At 36.6% G+C, this 19,170-nt stretch overlaps 3 protein-coding genes across 3 annotated transcripts; all 3 read left to right on the forward strand.

Moving 5' to 3' along the window:
- The first annotated feature begins 1,766 nt into the window (after positions 1-1,766).
- Positions 1,767-8,314, forward strand: SHM1 (serine transhydroxymethyltransferase 1). Its single transcript, XM_089044011.1, has 16 exons — positions 1,767-2,259; positions 2,363-2,413; positions 2,527-2,613; positions 2,922-3,043; positions 3,162-3,238; positions 4,211-4,335; positions 4,669-4,761; positions 5,207-5,299; positions 5,470-5,667; positions 5,745-5,849; positions 6,455-6,520; positions 7,029-7,106; positions 7,335-7,446; positions 7,539-7,649; positions 7,801-7,959; positions 8,120-8,314. The coding sequence occupies exons 1-15, from the start codon at positions 2,170-2,172 to the stop codon at positions 7,944-7,946; spliced, it is 1,554 nt and encodes a 517-aa protein (XP_088900137.1). The 5' UTR covers positions 1,767-2,169; the 3' UTR covers positions 7,947-7,959; positions 8,120-8,314.
- Positions 8,315-8,773: 459 nt separating this feature from the next.
- LOC103335379 (putative cytosolic oligopeptidase A) lies at positions 8,774-16,170 on the forward strand. The gene is given in 18 exon segments (XM_008238388.2): positions 8,774-9,316; positions 9,522-9,689; positions 9,935-10,058; positions 10,517-10,593; positions 11,109-11,252; positions 11,341-11,571; positions 11,634-11,724; positions 11,911-12,032; positions 12,340-12,447; positions 12,550-12,795; positions 13,486-13,564; positions 13,567-13,630; positions 13,987-14,104; positions 14,828-14,987; positions 15,093-15,124; positions 15,312-15,377; positions 15,660-15,731; positions 16,038-16,170. Coding segments are annotated over 18 exon segments (2,430 nt in total). The 5' UTR covers positions 8,774-8,872; the 3' UTR covers positions 16,122-16,170.
- An 890-nt stretch (positions 16,171-17,060) lies between these two features.
- On the forward strand, positions 17,061-18,583 carry BRK1 (BRICK1). The gene is made up of 2 exons (XM_008238397.3): positions 17,061-17,556; positions 18,319-18,583. The coding sequence occupies exons 1-2, from the start codon at positions 17,334-17,336 to the stop codon at positions 18,447-18,449; spliced, it is 354 nt and encodes a 117-aa protein (XP_008236619.1). The 5' UTR covers positions 17,061-17,333; the 3' UTR covers positions 18,450-18,583.
- The last annotated feature ends 587 nt before the right edge of the window (positions 18,584-19,170 follow it).

The following is a 19,170-nucleotide window of genomic DNA, read 5'->3' on the forward strand; positions in this document are numbered from 1 at the left end:
TTTCCAACACATAACATCCACTTTAGACTCATCGCACAACACAAATATGACCAGAGAATCAAAACTGCATATTAATAAGACAAACTTCTCACACAAACTGCCACTCGATCACCCAAAAACCACTCAAATAAGCCCCATTTGACATCAAACACCCACAAATCTCAAAAGCATCATAGCCTTAAGAGCCACTCCAGCGGTGCAAGCTGCTGGGGGGGTGAGGCAAGCCCTAAAAAGTTTCCAACGGCCCTTTTGCCCAAGGAGGCGGTAGGGGCTACGAGTCTAGGCGAGCCTTGGAATTCAAATTTTGTTTACTATTGGCGCGTGCGTTGCAAGTGCTAACGGTAAAAATTTGCCGCCTTTTCCACGCGGCTAGCAGCCACGTGGCATCATCTGGGCGCTCAAATTATTTTTTGTCCTCTAATCCAACGACAGTCAATTTTGTTGCAATAAAATTATGAAAAAAAAAATACCCAAAAAATAATGAATTTTTTTTCTATAAATACCAACCAATATTCTTCACTTTTAACACCAAATCCTTATACATTTTCTTCTCCTTTCAACTATTATTCAGTTTCTACTCAATGTTTTATTCACTTTCAAGTATTCATTTTTATTCACCATCTTATGGCATCTTTCATCGAGGCCGGAGGGTCGTGTATAAAAGATCAAAGAGGTCAAAATCTTGGCGATGAGGTAAAAAATTAATTGCCGTTTTATTCAATTTAATGTCATATCATTTTTATATTTTCTTACATTTCCAATTTAATTTTTTTAATAGATTATTCAAGGCAAAACAAAAAAATTGAAAACCATTACACATGGCTCCTCAAGTGATTAATGCCCGCAGTCAGTTCCCTTGGTGCATTCCATGTCGGAAATAATGGCATTATTACGTCCTCCAAAGGAAAATACTCCCTCACATCGTGATCCGGTGGAATCGTCTTCGCTAATGATTGAGTCATTCTTGTACTTGATTGTGTAGGACTATGAGGACCAGGAGTATTTCTATTGTATGATGAGTGAGTAGGTATTTAATTGTATGATGAATTTGATGTGAATTTTATAATAAATATGGACATGTGATAACCGAAAATCTTATAAAATTTTTATATGAAATTTGAGATGTGAAATTTATAATAAATATGGACACATGGCAACCAAAAATCTTATCCAAAAATTTAATCTGAAAATGTTATCGGAAAATGTTATCCAAAAATTTATCCAAAATATGAGATGAGAATTTTATATAATAAAAAATGACACATGACAACCGAAAATATTCTCCAAATTAATTATTTAGGTAAAAAAATAAAATTAAAAATTAAAAATGAATAGTATTTGCCATTTGCCATGGCAATGGGTGAAAACACATATTGCTTTTTGCAGGCACTATTCACGTGAAATAGAACTTCCCCTAAACTCCATTTTACATCAAGCACCCACAAACCTCAAAAACATCATAGCCCTAAAAAAAACCCATAACCACCACATTCATCTTACATCTCACAAATTGAACATAAAGTCAAATTTAATTCACTTTGAATAAGAGGGCTCTTGAGCCGAAAAGGGGATTGCTAAAGTGAATTGTTGATATGATTAATGTTTGTTGAAACTTGAAATGTGTGATCCATCCAAATTACTGTACCATATAAAAAAATAACTTTGGCAAAATAATATTTACTCTCGTAAGTTTACCTCAACCTATATAACCACCTCGGCGAAAATGACATTTGAGTTGGTGAAGTGCTCTCTCTCCTGGAGGAACAATTCAAAAGCTTCGGTGGCCAAATTTGTCTCACAAAATACACAAAACCCGATCAGGCCATATCTGCGAGAGTCCCTTTGTGGCTGAGAAATGAGAACTTTGGATAGGCCATTCATGGATGGCTTTGGTCTCATATCTCTCTCTCATACACCAATCCATTTTCCCACATAATTGAGTTACAAGTTTAAAAAAGCACCAATCTTTGTAGTTGATAATGAAATCTCAACTCTGAAGCTATAGACAAAACAGGTGTCGAACTGAGCAACCAACCATGAATAAGCTCACCTAGGAGAGCAAGGACAAAACCCACCATAATTCAAAAACCACAAAGGGAAAAATCACTACCACCAAAACCTCACCCACGCAACTGAACCCAGAAGCCAAAGAGTGAGAGAAAACTCAGCATGGCAATGGCATTGGCGCTTCGCAGGCTTTCCTCTTTTGGGGACAAGCCCATTCGCCCTCTCTTCAATGCCACCTCTCATTATTACATGGTTCTTTCTACTTTTTCTCTTGTTTTGTGTTGTTGGGTTCTTTGCTGTCATTGAATGCCTGATAATTTTACCACTTTCCCACTTACTTGTTTTCATTTTACAGTCATCTTTGCCCAATGAAGCTGTCTACGACAAGGAGAAGCCCGGTGTCACAGTAAGTTCCCATTATAGCCAGTTTTTAATCTGACTTGGGTTTTTTGCTTTGTGTTTTTGTGTGTTGATGTGGTTTGTTTCTAAATAGTAAAGCATGAACTTTATATCTTACAGTGGCCTAAGCAACTGAATGCTCCACTGGAGGCTGTGGATCCCGAAATTGCAGACATCATTGAACACGAGAAAACCAGGCAATGGAAGGTATGCTGTTACTCTGTAATCAAAATCAAGACTTTGGTATGAACAATGATTGTTAGAATGGACAATGATGTGGTTTGATGCCTATTTTTCTGTGAACAATTATAGTTGTGAATGGTGCTTCCTTTTAGTAGTCTATGTTGAAAATTTTATCCAGGCCACAATTGAGAAATTTTTATCTCTTTCCATTTTCTATGATTTTGTGGTGGGAATTTAAATGATGGAAGCAAGTTTCTCTTTAGCATGATATCAAGTTTTGGTATGTTGTTTAACTTCATCTCTTATTAGAATTCTTTGTTGTATTTCTGAAGGGGCTGGAGCTGATACCCTCAGAGAACTTCACATCGCTGTCTGTGATGCAAGCAGTTGGGTCAGTGATGACCAACAAATACAGTGAAGGATACCCCGGTGCTAGATACTATGGAGGAAATGAGTATGTGAAATCTTCCCTACTATTCCCTTTGATTGAAAGCAGGGTGTTTACATAGTCAACTCTTTATGTTTTATTTTGGGCTAGAAACTAATTAAAAAATAACTCTTCAAATTCTCAGGTTCATTGACATGGCAGAATCTTTATGCCAAAAGCGTGCTTTGGAAGCATTTCGGTTAGATCCAGCAAAATGGGGAGGTAAATTCATATGGCATGACTCATGAACAGCCTCCAGCTATTTGTTACAATGTCCAAAAGTAAGCATACGGGCAGTATGCATCTCAACATTCACCAGGACCATATTTTCACATTCACAGGCCACTTTTCAAGCATCTGCTATATGAGTCAGGATGACATCTATATGAACAGCCTCCAGCTATTTGTTACTATATGAGTCCAAAATTATGCCTGGGATGTCTTGGAAGATCAATGGAGTTGGTTTCAGAAGATAAAACTTAAGCAAAAAACTTCCTACCATCATCTCCAAATTGCATCTTAGTCCTCAACACAACTTCTAGCTTTATCTTCCTATCACATATCGTCTATGACTATTTTTAGCAACTGTGTGAAAGAACTTGCCATTCTTATCACCTTCCTGAGCCACCGAACGTATCAGTTGCAAGAAATTAGTAAAAGCTGGAGAATTCTATAATGTAGGTAGTAATTGGAGATGAGTGCTTGCTTGGGGTTGAAGATTCGATGGCTTATGTTTTGCTAATATACAGTTGCCTGTGCTAAGTGTGTCAAAATAGAAATTTGTTTCTGTCCAATTTTACAGAAACAAGACTAGCAATATTCTACAGACTAGGATTAGGTAGAGGATTAAAAGTTGAAGTGACAATTGAAGAAGAGGAAGAGGAAGAGGATTGTGTAGCCATAAGAAACTGAGAAGATGATGGAGAGATAGGAGGTGTGAGAAGAAAAGAGGCAGAGAGCAAAAAACATGAAGAATTACCATGAAACAGATATATGGAGTAGGGTTAGCCTCTGTATTTATAATCAGTATTGTCTTGCTGTACTAGAGTCTGATGTATTAAATAAATTGAGCACAAACCAAGTCCCCTAACTCAAGTCAATCAAATCCCTGAATAGTAGGTTTAGCAATATCTAATATATGTTAACCGCATAGAAGCTTTCTTTTTTACATGATGTCATCTTCCTATATTGCAGTCAACGTGCAGCCTCTATCAGGGTCTCCAGCTAATTTCCAGGTTTACACTGCATTGTTAAAGCCTCATGATAGAATCATGGCACTTGATCTTCCTCATGGTGGACATCTTTCTCATGGTTATCAGGTAATTAAACTTCCGGTGAGCAGTTTCTTCTGTGATGAAATGTCTAATCAGTCTACGATCAGTGTTTTCATCTGTTTTGATTCTAAACCTAAGGGTGTACTTGAAAATATTTCCTCTGTTCTGTTGTAACATCTGCAGATTCTTTTTTCTCTAGAAACTTGAAATAGCTGCACTAGAATAGTATCACTGTTCCTGTAACATCTATTGACTTTGAAGAAAGTTGAACCTCATGCCGTTTATAATTTTTCAATTTTTGTTACTTCAATACTTGATGGTAACTACATTCCTTCTTTTAAATTTCTTGTTTTTTTTTTTTTTTTTGGTAATGTGCAGACTGACACTAAAAAGATATCTGCTGTGTCGATCTTTTTTGAAACAATGCCGTACAGATTGAATGAGAGCACTGGCTATATTGACTACGACCAGGTAGCTTAGAAGTTTTCTTGTTATGGTGATTCTTGGGTACAACTCATTTTTTCAATGTTACTTTGTTGCCAAGTTCCTACTTCAAAAATGCCTTAAACTACCTTTATTTTTTGGCCTTGCATGACAGAGGAATTTATGAAGATCAATAAAGACCAAATAATAACACAGTGCAAATTCAAACCTATTAGTTCAACCTGTAGGCTGTAGGATTAGTAAACTGTCTGCTTTTGATACATTATCAAAAGACCAAAAAAGACATTATCAAAAACTTATTGCTGAAATACTGTAATGGATGATTTAAACCACAACATTCTGTTGAAAGGTTACCAAGATGAAATCTATCTTATTCTTATTATTCTTGCTCGTCATATAGAAACTTTGTGTTTAAATTTATCTACCTGTGCCAGTAGAAGCTTCATCTGACAAGAGTAACCATGATTTGCAGTTGGAGAAAAGTGCCAAGCTATTTCGGCCAAAATTAATAGTTGCTGGTGCTAGTGCCTATGCACGTCTGTATGACTATGCACATATTCGCAAGGTAAACTTGTTTGGATTTGAATAATAGTAATAGAAAAAAAAAAAAAAAACTCAAAAGACATCTTTTCTTGAGAACACTAGAACTAGGAAGAACTATATTTTCATTTGGAATTTGATTTCGTGTGATGGTGGGTGGAAAAGTACAAGATTTACCTTTTAAGTACTTGACAGGTATGCAACAATCAGAAAGCAATATTGTTGGCAGATATGGCACACATCAGTGGGTTGGTTGCAGCTGGTGTCATCCCATCACCTTTCGAGTATGCGGATGTAGTGACCACCACAACGCACAAGTCGCTTCGTGGACCTCGTGGAGCCATGATTTTCTTCAGGAAGGGGGTAAAAGAGATTAACAAACAAGGGAAAGAGGTGAGTTTTCAAAGATCACAGTTCGAACTTATTTATGCAGTTTAATAAACTCACCCAATGTTTATACTTTCCTGAAGGTGCTGTATGACTACGAAGACAAAATCAATCAAGCTGTCTTTCCTGGGCTTCAAGGTGGCCCGCACAACCACACAATTACTGGTTTGGCAGTTGCATTGAAACAGGTGTACATGCTGATTATGATAACCAGGAATTTAATTTTTACTTTCTTTGTAGAAGTTAATTCCATTGTTAATGCGGTATATTTAATTATTTATGGCAATAAATGATCTGTAGTAGTTATTGTTGATGTTGAGAATAGTGCCTTATTATGCATCTTGAGTTGAGTCTCAGCTCACCACCCGTGCAAATATCTTATGGAACTCAGGTGGCCAAGACAGTATTTATCTATACAGATCAGAAACTGAAATACCTTATATTGTCTTATGGAACTGACACATACTGGAGTCAAACTGCAAATTTTGTTTGAAGTACTTGCTTTACTTTTCTGTGACCACTGAATTAGAAAAAAAATGTGGAAGTTCCTATTTGCAAATGGTCCGATGTAAGATATGCATGGTTTATGGCCAGTACATCCAAAGCAATTTTAAGGAAGTGTTAACTCTCTTGGCCTTTAACATCCATTGCCAATTCAGACCTTACACTTTTACCCTCACACTCTCCTTCCCCCAGTTCTTTCATAAAATTACCAATGATACTTGAGAATTTTACTTTTCAAGTTCTGTTGAAATCTTATTGGTCGTATTTTCTGATTCTTGTTTAAATGTAGGCTACTACACCAGAGTACAAAGCTTATCAAGAGCAAGTTCTCAGCAATTGCTCAAGATTTGCACAGGTATCATATTCTGAGATGCAAGAATCTTTGTTTTTGAGACAAGATCTTAAATTTATATTTATATATATATCGTGCATTATTATCGTGCGGATGTCTGCACATTATTATCATGCGGATGCTATTGTAAACAGGCAGGAAAGTAGGGAGGAGTAGCATAGGAGAATTTCTGTATATCAGTTATTCTCTTATCCGGATATCCGCACATTATTATCTTGCGGATGCTATTGTAAACAGGCAGGAAAGTAGGGAAGGGATAATACAAAATACACGGCATCCGCACGATAATAACGTCCGGATGTTCGCATATGAGAATTTCTGTATATATATATATATATATATTATATATTTCAAAAGGAAAAGAGACAGAGAGAGATAATAGCTTCAGACATTTCCTTTTGTTCACCTATGCTAGAATTTTCCTTGATATAATGTTCTCTTGTTAAGACATAGGTCTATAATTTACTTCCAGCATTCTAATAGCTAAAAATTGGAAAAAAAATATATGCAGTCTTTGGTTGAGAAGGGCTACGAACTTGTCTCTGGCGGAACTGAGAACCATTTAGTTTTGGTGAATTTGAAGAACAAGGTAACATAATTTTTCTTTTTTTGTAATACTTTATAGAGAAGCTTATGGGTTTCAAAAATTTGTTTGTGCAATCATCTAAGTCTACCACTTAGTTGTGCTTTATAGTCAGAGAAATTTTGAAACTATCAATCTGAGCTGTTGACTCCATGTAATAGTGTACCATATAGTTTTTCTATCATGAAAGATGCAGTGACAGCACTGTCTGTTTGTGAAAACCTCATTTTCCAGGGTATTGACGGCTCCAGGGTCGAAAAGGTGTTAGAAGCTGTTCACATTGCAGCCAACAAGAACACTGTTCCTGGAGATGTGTCTGCCATGGTTCCTGGCGGCATCAGGATGGGTAAAGGCTTCTCATAATTTTGGTTCTTCTTACACTCTTTTTCTTTCATAAAATTTCAGTAACCTTACTTGGTGATTTTTTTGAAACTTCAGGAACCCCAGCTCTTACTTCTAGGGGATTTGTTGAGGAGGATTTCGCTAGAGTTGCAGATTTTTTTGATGCTACTGTGAAGTTGGCGGTGAAGATCAAGGGGGAAGCCCAAGGTTCCTAAACTATTTGATATCATAAATTTCATGCTCACCAAGCTTTTGTTTGTCCAGTTGTCATTCATATACAAGTGGTATTGGCTGTTGATAATCCTGGTGTTTGCATGGGCTAATATGGAACTGCATTTCCTTCATTTCTGTATACCAGGAACAAAGTTGAAGGACTTTGTGGCCGCACTGGCCGCCCCTCACTTCCAATCTGAAATTGCAAAGCTCCGACATGATGTTGAGGAGTATGCTAAGCAATTTCCCACAATTGGGTTTGAGAAGGAAACCTTGAAGTACAAGAACTGAAGAACAATGTTAGGTATGAGATTACCTGAATACCATTCAAGTAATATATTTGCAGATTACGCTTTGTGCTTTAATTCGAGCAACTAACTTGAAACATTGAACCACAACTTTGCACTTTAATTGAAGCAAGTCCACAGGCATGTCTTGTGTTTTAATTTATCTTTGTGGAACAGGCACGGTAAGCAGTCATCAACGGACTTTTCTTGGTTGAGAAAGCAGAAGGATCGTACTTCAAGATGAAGAGTTATACTGTATTTAAATTCAGCAAACCTTGATTCGGATCCTAGTGAATGTATATAGATGTATTAGTTGAAACTTTGTAATGCAATAAACCTGCCTTGATTTAATTCCCAAAAAAAAAAGAAAAAGCTATCAACATGAGGTGATCTCACAACCCAAAAGATGATAATAAACTAAAGTAAACAAGTTTTACAGATAATGAACTATTTAGTTAACTTCATTTTTACATTATCAAAAGCACATTGGCCAACTGTTTTAACTCACGTCTATGTTTTTTTATTTATGAATCTTAAAAGTGTATATTGCAAGTCAAAAGATCTTAAGTTATATTTCCAATGAGACTAGCTGAACTATGAAATGTAAAAACACATATCATATACATTTGAACAATAAGAATTTCAAAGAATAAATCTGAAATGTTGGTTCAGTAATACTTAGTAGTTAAAATAAGTATAGAATACATAATGAACTCTGGGAGGTTCCTCTTATTTCAAACATGAAGGATTCATCAAATTTCTTTCCTTGGTTTCATGAGCTCTTACCACTAAACTATGGACTGTTGACACAATTCCCATTCTAATTAACGTGTGCCCAATTAAAAACTTTTCAGTCAGAATCCGAATTTACAATGCGACTTGCATTAGTGGTGTGCCATTTTTCCACATAAAAAAAAACAAAATCCTCAAATGCACAAAACGAAAGAGAAAGAAACAGAAATGAGGCATATCTTAAAGCTCCACGTACGAAAGAGAGCCCTGTTGGCTTCTCTTCTTATATTCAACATGCTCATGGCTACTCGCGTCATTCTCTCTCGTTCAGTCCACCCTCTCCTCCTAAAGCGCACTCCTTTCCTCCATTCTGCCCCTAAACATCTACCCAAATCCCAGTCTTGTCCCCTCTGGTCTTCTTCCTTCTCCTTCTGCCTCAGTCTCCACAAATCCGCCACTACCAATCCTTCACTCTCTTCTCGCCCTTGTTCTTCCCTATCTGCAACTGCAATGGCCTCCTCTGCTTCTGTAGACGAAGCTCTCGAAGCCAATCCTCTTCTCCAAGACTTTGACTTCCCTCCCTTCGATGTCGTCGATGCCAACCACGTGCGACCTGGGATTCGCGCTCTCTTGAAGAAACTGGTACGATTTTCATTCCAGTTTCAAAAAATTTCATTTTGTTTTTATTTTTATCGTATTTGAGTTTCTGGGATTTTATGATTTTCTTCGTTTTTCTATATTTTGGCTATTTGTTTTGTATTGGTTTCTGGGTTCTTCGTGTTTTTTCTAATTGGGTTCCTATTTTTTGTGGGTTTGGATTTGATGGTTTCCATGGTGGGGTTTAAAGGAGGGTGATTTGGAGGAATTAGAGCGTACGGTGGAGCCCACCTGGCCGAAGCTCGTCGTGCCGCTGGAGAAGATCATTGACCGATTAACTGTGGTTTGGGGGTTAGTCAACCACCTCAAGTCTGTTAAGGACTCCTCGGAGCTTCGTTCTGCTATTGAAGAAGTCCAAGTATGGATTTTGTTTTCAGAAATTTTGCTTCTGTGCCTCGTCTGTTCTTGAAGTTCCATTTTTGTTTTTATTTTGAATCACTTTTTATTTCAAAGAGGGCCATATGAGATGATATTGACTTGACTCTGAAAGCTGTCCTTTTAACTCGCTCTAACTAACTTCTCAGTATTATTACATTTGTAGTCCCTGAATTGGCTTCTTTGTTTTGATTTTGCTTTGGGTTCTTGTTCGGTGGTGCTCTGCAGCCAGAGAAAGTTAAGTTTCAGCTTAGGTTGGGGCAAAGTAAACCAATTTACAATGCATTTAAAGCCATTCTAGATTCTCCTGATTGGCAGACGCTGACTGAGGCCCGCAAACGTATAGTTGAAAGTGAGTATTCATATATTTTGTACCATGTAAAAGTTGAATCTACAAGGCATATGGGGGGTTCACGACCTTTTCATTGGTTTTTCTATTCTAAAGTAATTGTGATGTTTGATGAACTATACCTGTACCACTGAGCCTTGCTATATTTTACACTTGAAAAAGGATGGCTTGCAATTGGTGCTTGAACTGGACACAGGACTTGAAGCCGTGTGCAAAACTTGTTATTTCCTTAATGTGTGTTTTGTATAAGGCTTAGTTACAATTTTACAAGCTAACAAAATTAACATCTTGGCATCCTATTATAAAATTTATAAATAAACCCAATTATCCAAACACTATTTAAACATAGAAACAAAAAATCAACTCCAAAGTGTGGTTTTCCTTTTACCTTTACGTTTTTTCCTTTTACCTTTACGTCTATGCTTGTCTTGTCTGACATTTCTCTTATTGTGCTTGTGCAGGACAAATAAAGGAGGCAGTTTTGTGTGGTGTTTCTCTAGAGGATGATAAAAGAGACAATTTTAACAAAATTGAACAGGTGTGCTTTAATAAATTTATTGAGCTAGTACTGTAGGAGTCTTTTTGAACGTCATCCTCCGTTGTGTCTTTGAATTCTTTTTTTTTTTTTAAATCTTGGAAGAAGGTTGTTATCCATTTATGGTAACTCAGGTTTTGGCATCACTATATGAGTTGCTACCGCTACAACCGCGTGCTAACTTATGCCATATTATTCCTTGGATACATAGTTTCATATGGGCTTGTATGAGCATTGCTTACCCCTTTCTTATATATTTGGAGGGGGAGGAGGGGGTTGGAGGCAATAGTTTGACTTAATCTATATCAGAAAACTTCTGTGCTGCCTTTTCTTCGTATTTTTTATTTGTAGTTTATTTATTTATTTAATTTTTTTGGGCCTTTCCCTTCAATTTGGAAATATCGGATATGAGTTAATATCTATTTAATTCAAGTAAGACTAACAAATAGGTTTTGATGATGATATTCTCCTTTTAGTTTGGTGTTACCATTACTTGATTTTGGCATTTCTATTTGCAGGAACTAGAAAGACTGTCTCACAAATTTCAAGAGAATGTTTTGGATGCCACAAAGAAATTTGAAAAGCTAGTTACTGATAAGAATGAAATTGAAGGATTGCCAGCCACTGCTCTGGGAATGGCAGCACAAACAGCGCTGTCAAAGGTATTCCATTTGTACCCTGACGAGGTTTCTTTAGACTTGTTATTTATCTTACTTAGTATCATCTCTTTGTATCTGTGTATCTCATCAGGGGCATGAAAATGCAACTGCTGAGAATGGGCCTTGGATAATTACATTGGATGGCCCAAGTTTTCTCTCTATTATGCAACATGCTCGAAACCGGTCTTTGCGTGAGGAAATATACTGTGCTTACGTAACTCGTGCATCCAGTGGAGATTTGGATAATACTGCTATCATTGACTCAATTTTGAAGCTTAGGTTGGAAAAGGCCAAGCTTCTGAATTACAATAACTATGCTGAGGTGCGTCTATTCATTTTAAACATACTTTCTTATGATAGGCTTGCTGAGATATAATGTATCAGGTAAGCATGGCAACCAAAATGGCTACTGTTGAAAAAGCAGAAGAGCTCCTAGAAAAGCTTCGAAGTGCTTCCTGGAATGCTGCAGTTCAAGGTAGGTTATTAACAGCTCCTACTTTATGGAAAGTTATTTCTATGATTTTTAATAGAGTTTATCATTCTTTGTTAGCTTTAAAAAAAAGGAGGAAAATGAAGATAATTTTTAATGAAAATATATTCAGCAAAAAGTCTTTTATGTTAGAAAATATACTGACGTTTTTATTTATTTATATCCTTGTAGATATGGAAGATCTTAAGAATTTCTCCAAAAGTAAAGATGCTCCAGAAGCTAATGATTTGAATCACTGGGACACCAGCTTCTGGAGTGAGAGGCTTCGTGAGTCTAAATTTGATGTCAATGAGGTTCTCTCTCTCTCTCTCTCTCTCTCTCTCTCTGCTCTTATGTGTGTTGTGTGCAACTTCTAATCTTCCATCTGTTTGGAATTACATGTGTAACATCAAATGGTGTAATTAGTACTACTACTCTCATTCACTTCATTAAATCTTTTGTTGTCACTTTTGTGTGACAGCATATATTAATGAAACATAATTGGAGATTGTCAAACTTTTTCTTTCTTTTTTTAAATTTTTGTGTGCTATCATTTTCCCATTAATTTAAGGCCACCATTTTTGTTCGCAAGACTTATATTCCTGCCTTTGTATTCTACAGGAAGAATTGCGTCCATATTTCTCCTTGCCCAAGGTCATGGATGGCCTATTTAACCTAGCAAATATTCTTTTTGGAATTAATGTTGAACTGGCTGATGGTCTAGCTCCGGTATGTATGCTTTTGGAATTGCTATATTTTGGTTCATTTAATGAAGATATGAATTTGCATGCTGTACTCATATACAAATATATACACACACACGTCTCTCAGGTTTGGAACAATGATGTTAGATTCTATTGCATCAAAGATTCTTCTGGGAGTCCCATTGCATACTTTTATTTCGATCCATATACTCGTCCATCAGAGAAAAGTGGAGGTGCATGGATGGATGAAGTTCTTGCTAGGAGTCATGTATTGTCACGTGATGGTGCCTCTGCGAGGTTGCCTGTGGCACACATGGTGTGCAATCAAACACCACCAGTGGGAAACAAGCCCAGCCTTATGACCTTCCGCGAGGTAAATTGAATTACATTCATTTTTAGCTTACTGGCCATGACCAAATGCTAGAGTAATTAGAAGGGGAGCGAAAGTTAAGGAGTTCAGGGGATTTTTTAAGTGGGAATGGAAAAGGAATGTGCCTACTTTTGAGGCCCATCATTTTTTTTTAAGGAGATCAAGCCCATCTTTTCACTTCCTCCTGTATTGGAGCTATATGAAAGTTTGATGTTATAGATTACAGAAAGTGTGTTTCATAGATCCAAGGATGTATTATGGATCCCCCATTCAGATTGAGATGCACTGATCAAGTCCATCCATCTAGTGGTTGGAGTGACTTTATTAATTCTGGTTCAGCATGAGTAAGTGTCGATTGGTTTATGTGAAGGCCTTGGTATCCAATCAACACATGCCCAATTTTAAATTATATTTTCAGAAACACTTTTACTATTGATGTTGTGACTGGCTTGGTCCGAGGAATGCATGCAAGTATTGCCAAGTCTAGGCTTGTGCTATTGCTGGTAACAAGTCCTATTCTTCTACTTGTAGAATGTTAATGAGTATTTTTTTTTAAGTTGATATATTCAACTAGTAAAAAGGCTCTGAATTTCTTTATAGAAAGAAAATCTGGGAAATTTTGGGTGGGGCACTGAATGCCACATGTTTGTATATTTTTGTCTTACAGTCATGAAATAGTGATTATTTTTGCAGGTAGAGACTGTCTTCCATGAATTTGGTCATGCACTTCAGCATATGCTGACTAAGCAAGATGAGGGTCTTGTTGCTGGTATTCGGGAATAGAATGGGATGCTGTTGAATTACCCTCTCAGTTCATGGAAAACTGGTGTTACCATAGGTAATCTTGTCTGCTAAAATCCTTTGAACTATTATGCTTCGAATCTTCTAGATTTACCTCTCAAATGACAGACCTTTATACTGATTGTGTCAAAGAGGGAGATGGGGAAAGGGATACATGTATGAAATATATAGTTGCTCTATCATCTCATCACGCACTTGCCCTTTGTTTCTCAAATTACTTACCTTTATACTGATTGTGTCAAATTTGCGTGCTATGCTTTAAAACTTTATATATGTGGGAATTCTGTCCTAAAACCTAGAGCCGATTTCCCTTCCATGCTGTATCAAGTGACAGTAGGATCCTATGTTCTTTGCCTCAGTATTAATGATTTATTTCTTGAATTGGTGCTGTAGAGACACTTTAATGAGCATTGCAAAACATTATGAAACTGGGGAGACTCTTCCAGAAGAAACATATAAAAAGCTTCTCGCAGCTAGGACTTTCCGTGCAGGCTCCCTGAGCCTTCGGCAGGTCAGTTCAGTATCTTGATGTTACTTTTTCCAGACATCGTTTTGGATTTTTATATTTTCTATTCTTGTACTTTTGATATAAATATTACTTGGTTTTACTTTTATTGAGGATGTAAATCTGGATTCTTTGTTGGGTTTTGTCTTGCTTATCCTTGTGCTATACGAGTATTGTTTGTTCTCCGTGAAGGATGTCTTTCTTGTGGTGTTATACTGAGGTTATGTCAACTTTGCGCATTCTGGCATCTTGAAGACTTTATGACAAACATCTTGTCAAATGTTTGAATCCGACATTCTTGTGCAACTTTATTATAACTATAGAATGTTCCAACTTTGTAGTAAAATGTATCTGTAAATTTCGGTAAAACCAAACTAAGATAGGCAAGAGACAATCAAAGAGATGAAGAATTGCAGTTATTGATATACAATTACGTGCAAAGGTAAGAAAAAATAATAAAAGCTGAAGATTCAAATACAGAGAAAAACCTAATAAAGGTAATACAAATTCTAAACTACCGTAGTGAAATAAGAAAATGCCTAATAAAAGTTCTTTATTGTAGATAAGATTCATTGCATTTATGCTCTTTGTTGTATATTAATTTTTGAATGATTTTCACTACATATATTTGTTTTTTATGGCAGTAATTTGCCTGTATTATCCATAGTTTCAGGAAGTCCACTGTATTCATATACATGACAGATTTTGTCTTTGATTTGCATGTTGCAGATAAGATTTGCAAGTGTAGATCTGAAGTTGCACACAGATTACATACCTGGTGGATCAGAATCCATCTTCGATGTTGATCGCAGGGTTAGTGAACGAACACAAGTGATCCCCCCACTTCCAGAAGACAGGTTCCTTTGTGGTTTCAGCCATATATTTGCAGGTTTGCTTCTACTTTCTGACTTTCAACTTCTCAGCAGTGTTCTAATTTTTAACTCCATTTGACCTTAAATGTTTATCTGTATATTGCTTTTTCTGTGAATATTAGGTGGATATGCAGCTGGGTACTACAGTTACAAGGTATTTCTTGTTCTTTCTCTTAAGATAACCTGTGTTCAACTTTCTGAACCACAAAAATAAAATATTGAGTGATCAAAGTATTTGTAATATTTTATCATATCCCTATGATTTGTGGCCTTGCTTTGTATTTTTAGTTGTCCATTTCCTATGGAATTTTATTTTGAGTGGAAATTGCTCTATTTTTCAGTGGGCTGAGGTGTTGTCTGCTGATGCTTTCTCTGCATTTGAGGATGCTGGGTTGGATAACAGCAAGGTAAGCTGGAAACAGCTGTACGTAAGAACTGGACAAGTTTTGCAACTTACGTTGTGTAACAGGGAGTAATAATTCATGAATGGATTATGCATCATCTCCCGTCGCTCCTTGTTGATTTTTTATATTTATCTTATCCCGTGAAAGTCATGTGGCTTTGCTCACCTCATGGATTTTTTACATGCTTGAACACACAATGACATTGGACTTGGCCCATCAAACAGGTCAAGCCATCTGCCTTCTTTCACGTTTGATCTATTCACATGATGTTTAATCTTGCAACAGGCTGTTAAAGAAACTGGACACAAGTTCAGAGAAACCATCCTTGCTCTTGGAGGCGGGAAAGCACCACTAGAGGTTAGACAAACTACATTCCTTATGGCATGCATACCTTTTCATGATTTCCTTATATATTTTTCCCCACAATTTGTTTGTGGGAAAAGCTTTATTTGGTTTCAACTATCTCTGCTTTGTAATGAAATACTATACGGCTTTGTCCATAATCGTTCTAGTGCTTAACCAAGCTTTGGATCTGTTAATTGTCGTTCTTTTCTGTCAATCATTATAAGTGCTCTTAAAGAGCATACTGATTTAGATTTCTTTAATCTTATATCCAGTACCCTCCTAAGTTTCTTTCTGAATGTTTTGATTGTTTGTTTCCAGGTTTTTGTGGAATTCCGGGGTCGTGAACCTTCACCAGAGCCACTGCTCAGGCACAATGGACTATTAGCCACGGCTTCTGCATGAACTAAGATGAATTACGATGAATTATAATGTTTACTTGGCCTTTGATTTATTTTTGGCTCTGCTTGGATTTGAAAGGCATCATGTGGCCAGAAAAAGAAATGAGTTCAAATGTATCAATTGTCCCAAACCCATTGTAAGGGGGTTCTTTTGCGTCAATGACTAAAAGATGTTGTATGAAGCGTCATTCATCTCAATAAGATTGCTTGTCCAAGAACTTGAAAATAACACAACAAAAACAAAAAAATGCAGCAGAGGAATGAGGATCGTCGTCTTGCAATTTCATTTTATATTTTTTTTGTTTGTTTCTTCCTAACATACATACCTTCCAAAGAATTTACCATGGTGAGAATTAAAAAATAACTACAATTGACGAAAAAATTTAGTTGCAATCAATGTATTCAGTTAATACTTTTGATATAAGCGATATTGAGTGAGATGGAAATTGAACTTAGGATTTCAGGTGTGGAGATAAATGCTCGCACAAGCCCCTTGCGAAATAACAATAATTGTTTTTGGCACTTGATACACTACAGTGTGTTTTAAACTAGTACTTTGTCAGGGCAATTGTTATTCAAACTCTCAGTTTGTCATCCTACGCTTCAAACTTAATGCAAGCAGTATCATCTTACACAAATGCCGAACGTAATGAAAGATTACATATTGAGAAGGAAAATAACACTATCGTTAGTATATTTATTGTTAAAACAGGAAAGATAGATATTAGGCTGTTTATTAGCTAAACATTGTGCTATTCACCTTTTTGTCTATAAAACGAAAATGCTAGCAAAGGTCCTATAAAAAATTGAGCACATTATGAAAGAATTTTAAAAAAAAAAAACTAAATAAAAAGAGAACAATATAATGGAGGGTTTGCCTTGGAAGGTAAGACTCACAAATCATAAGACAAAAAGGTCATAAGCAATCCATTACCAATCCATCTATGATCTGAAGGTTGATAAAGCAAGAACAAGAAGCAACCCACCTCACCTCAAACTTCAAACTTCAAACCCTTCCACTCATTTTTACAAACTACCAAATAAATAAATAAGACAACAACCACAGGAAGAAATAAAGTAAGGAAACCTGCCATCTTCACACCACCATCATACAAAAGCATTAAAAATCAATTTGCTCCCGTTCTATAGAAAAAGAAAAAGAAAATTCAACTTACTCCAATCACAGGCCAACAAAAAAAAAATTCATAAAGGATGTATGTACCCACCTCAGTTAGATAGACTAAATAATGTTAGTTTGTTTAGATCTTTGAATTTGCTGGGTGAGCCACCAAGTAGACAGATCAAGATGGCTCGTGCAGGAGGAATAACAAACGCAGTGAACGTTGGGATAGCGGTCCAAGCTGATTGGGAAAACCGCGAATTCATCTCCCACATTTCTCTCAATGTTCGCCGCCTCTTCGATTTCCTTGTCCAATTCGGTACATCCTTTTCCAACCTGTATTCTCGGTTTTGGTTTTGGTTTTTCTGTTTGTCCTAGTTTGTTTCTAGTCTTTTGCTGGTTTGGGTACGTCTCAAAATCTTGTCTGTATTGTTGACTTGCTTCAGTTGGTTTCATGGTTCTTGCTGATATTGGTGCTGACCCAACTGAGATTTGGACCAATTTCTCTAAGTTGCTGATAGTTTTAGTGAGTTTGTTGCTGATTTGGGTGTCTCTCATTTTGAGATTTGAGTGGATTTTAGACTTGGTATATGCCTCCCTTGAGGGTCCTAGACCATTAAAGATATGCATATTAGCCTGAAACGTAGCACCTTAGCCAAAATTCCACCTTGTTCTGCCAAAGATTTGGTTCTGATTTATCTACTTTAAATGGGAGTGCACATATATTTGGTTGAATTTTGTGACCCGAAACAACGAATGTAGGATAGTTAATCATCATCTTGTTCAAGCACCAAGCTTTCTCTTAACTGAACTCTTCTTGCAGCCCTAGTTGGAATCTTTCTATAGGTGCATAGTTGGAATGACTACTTTGCCCAGCTTCAGCACAATCCGTTTCAGTAATAATTTAGTTTGCTGGAGTCCTTGCATCTGGTTTCGAATCTGATTTTTCCTTTTACTTTTAGGATGGTGGTTTGTTTTCATTTGATCTACTTGTTGGACAAATTGGAAATTTCTCTTCCTTTTGGAATTTAATTAATGTTACACACTCTTGGGCTAATTTTTGTTTTTCTTGTTATTGAAGAGGCTACAACAAAGAGCAAATTGGCATCACTGAATGAGAAACTTGATGTATTGGAACGAAAGCTAGAACTTCTTGAAGTTCAAGTGGGTACTGCATCAGCCAACCCTTCTCTTTTTGCTCGTGATGCTTAGCAGATCATGCCATTCTTATTAGATTATAATATACCACTTTACTGTAAGCATCCTCTTGTCTATAGTGTGGACGTGAACTTATTTCTTGGTCTTGCAGCCCAGTTCAAAAGTAATCTATCCATTTTTCTGCTTTATGTTGAGTAATAGAAGTAATTTGTTTGCCATGAGGTTATTTTGGGGGTATACACTTCAAACAGAGCATGCTCTGTTTAAAGTCTTTTATTTTCTCTTAGATACGTATGCATTAGATGCATTTTCACGAATGGAAGAGGATCGCACAAGAGAATTTGACGGCGCAGGCAATTCTTGATATAGTGGATAAAAGACTATGCAAGTCTCTGATTACCTTGCCCAAATACTGTCAGATACAGCTATGTAGAACCCTAGTTGCAATTTTGCCAGTTGGGGTATTTTACGTTAGTTAGTCATTCTTTGTGGGCTTCTTTTCCTTCATTAAAATCAATTGCTCATTCTTTGTAGTCATTCTGGTTGAATTGCATGTGTTCTCTTATCTTCTTCTTGCTGCTCCCATAGCTCAGTCCAGTGCATTTAGTATAAGCTCAGTCTTCTTTGATCAACCCTATTGTCCATCTAGCTTCACCTTATCTGCAAACGAGTTACTATGGTCAAGAAGACGAGCAGCTATACGCCATTGTGTTACAATGTTTTCAATTGGTTACTTCTTTAGAGATTTCGGACCTGTTGGTCTGCATAACAATGG

The sequence above is a fragment of the Prunus mume genome, linkage group LG1 (genome assembly GCF_029339155.1).
Source record: "Prunus mume cultivar Tortuosa linkage group LG1, ASM2933915v1, whole genome shotgun sequence".
Lineage (NCBI taxonomy): Eukaryota > Viridiplantae > Streptophyta > Magnoliopsida > Rosales > Rosaceae > Prunus > Prunus mume.

Coding starts and splice junctions, on each gene's coding strand:
- SHM1 (XM_089044011.1), top strand. CDS start 2,170: ATGGCAATGGCATTGGCGCTTCGCAGGCTTTCCTCTTTTGGGGACAAG. Junction 5,850..6,454: donor TGGCAGTTGCATTGAAACAG/GTGTACATGCTG, acceptor GTTTAAATGTAG/GCTACTACACCAGAGTACAA. Junction 6,521..7,028: donor ATTGCTCAAGATTTGCACAG/GTATCATATTCT, acceptor AAATATATGCAG/TCTTTGGTTGAGAAGGGCTA.
- BRK1 (XM_008238397.3), top strand. CDS start 17,334: ATGTACCCACCTCAGTTAGATAGACTAAATAATGTTAGTTTGTTTAGA. Junction 17,557..18,318: donor CGATTTCCTTGTCCAATTCG/GTACATCCTTTT, acceptor TTGTTATTGAAG/AGGCTACAACAAAGAGCAAA.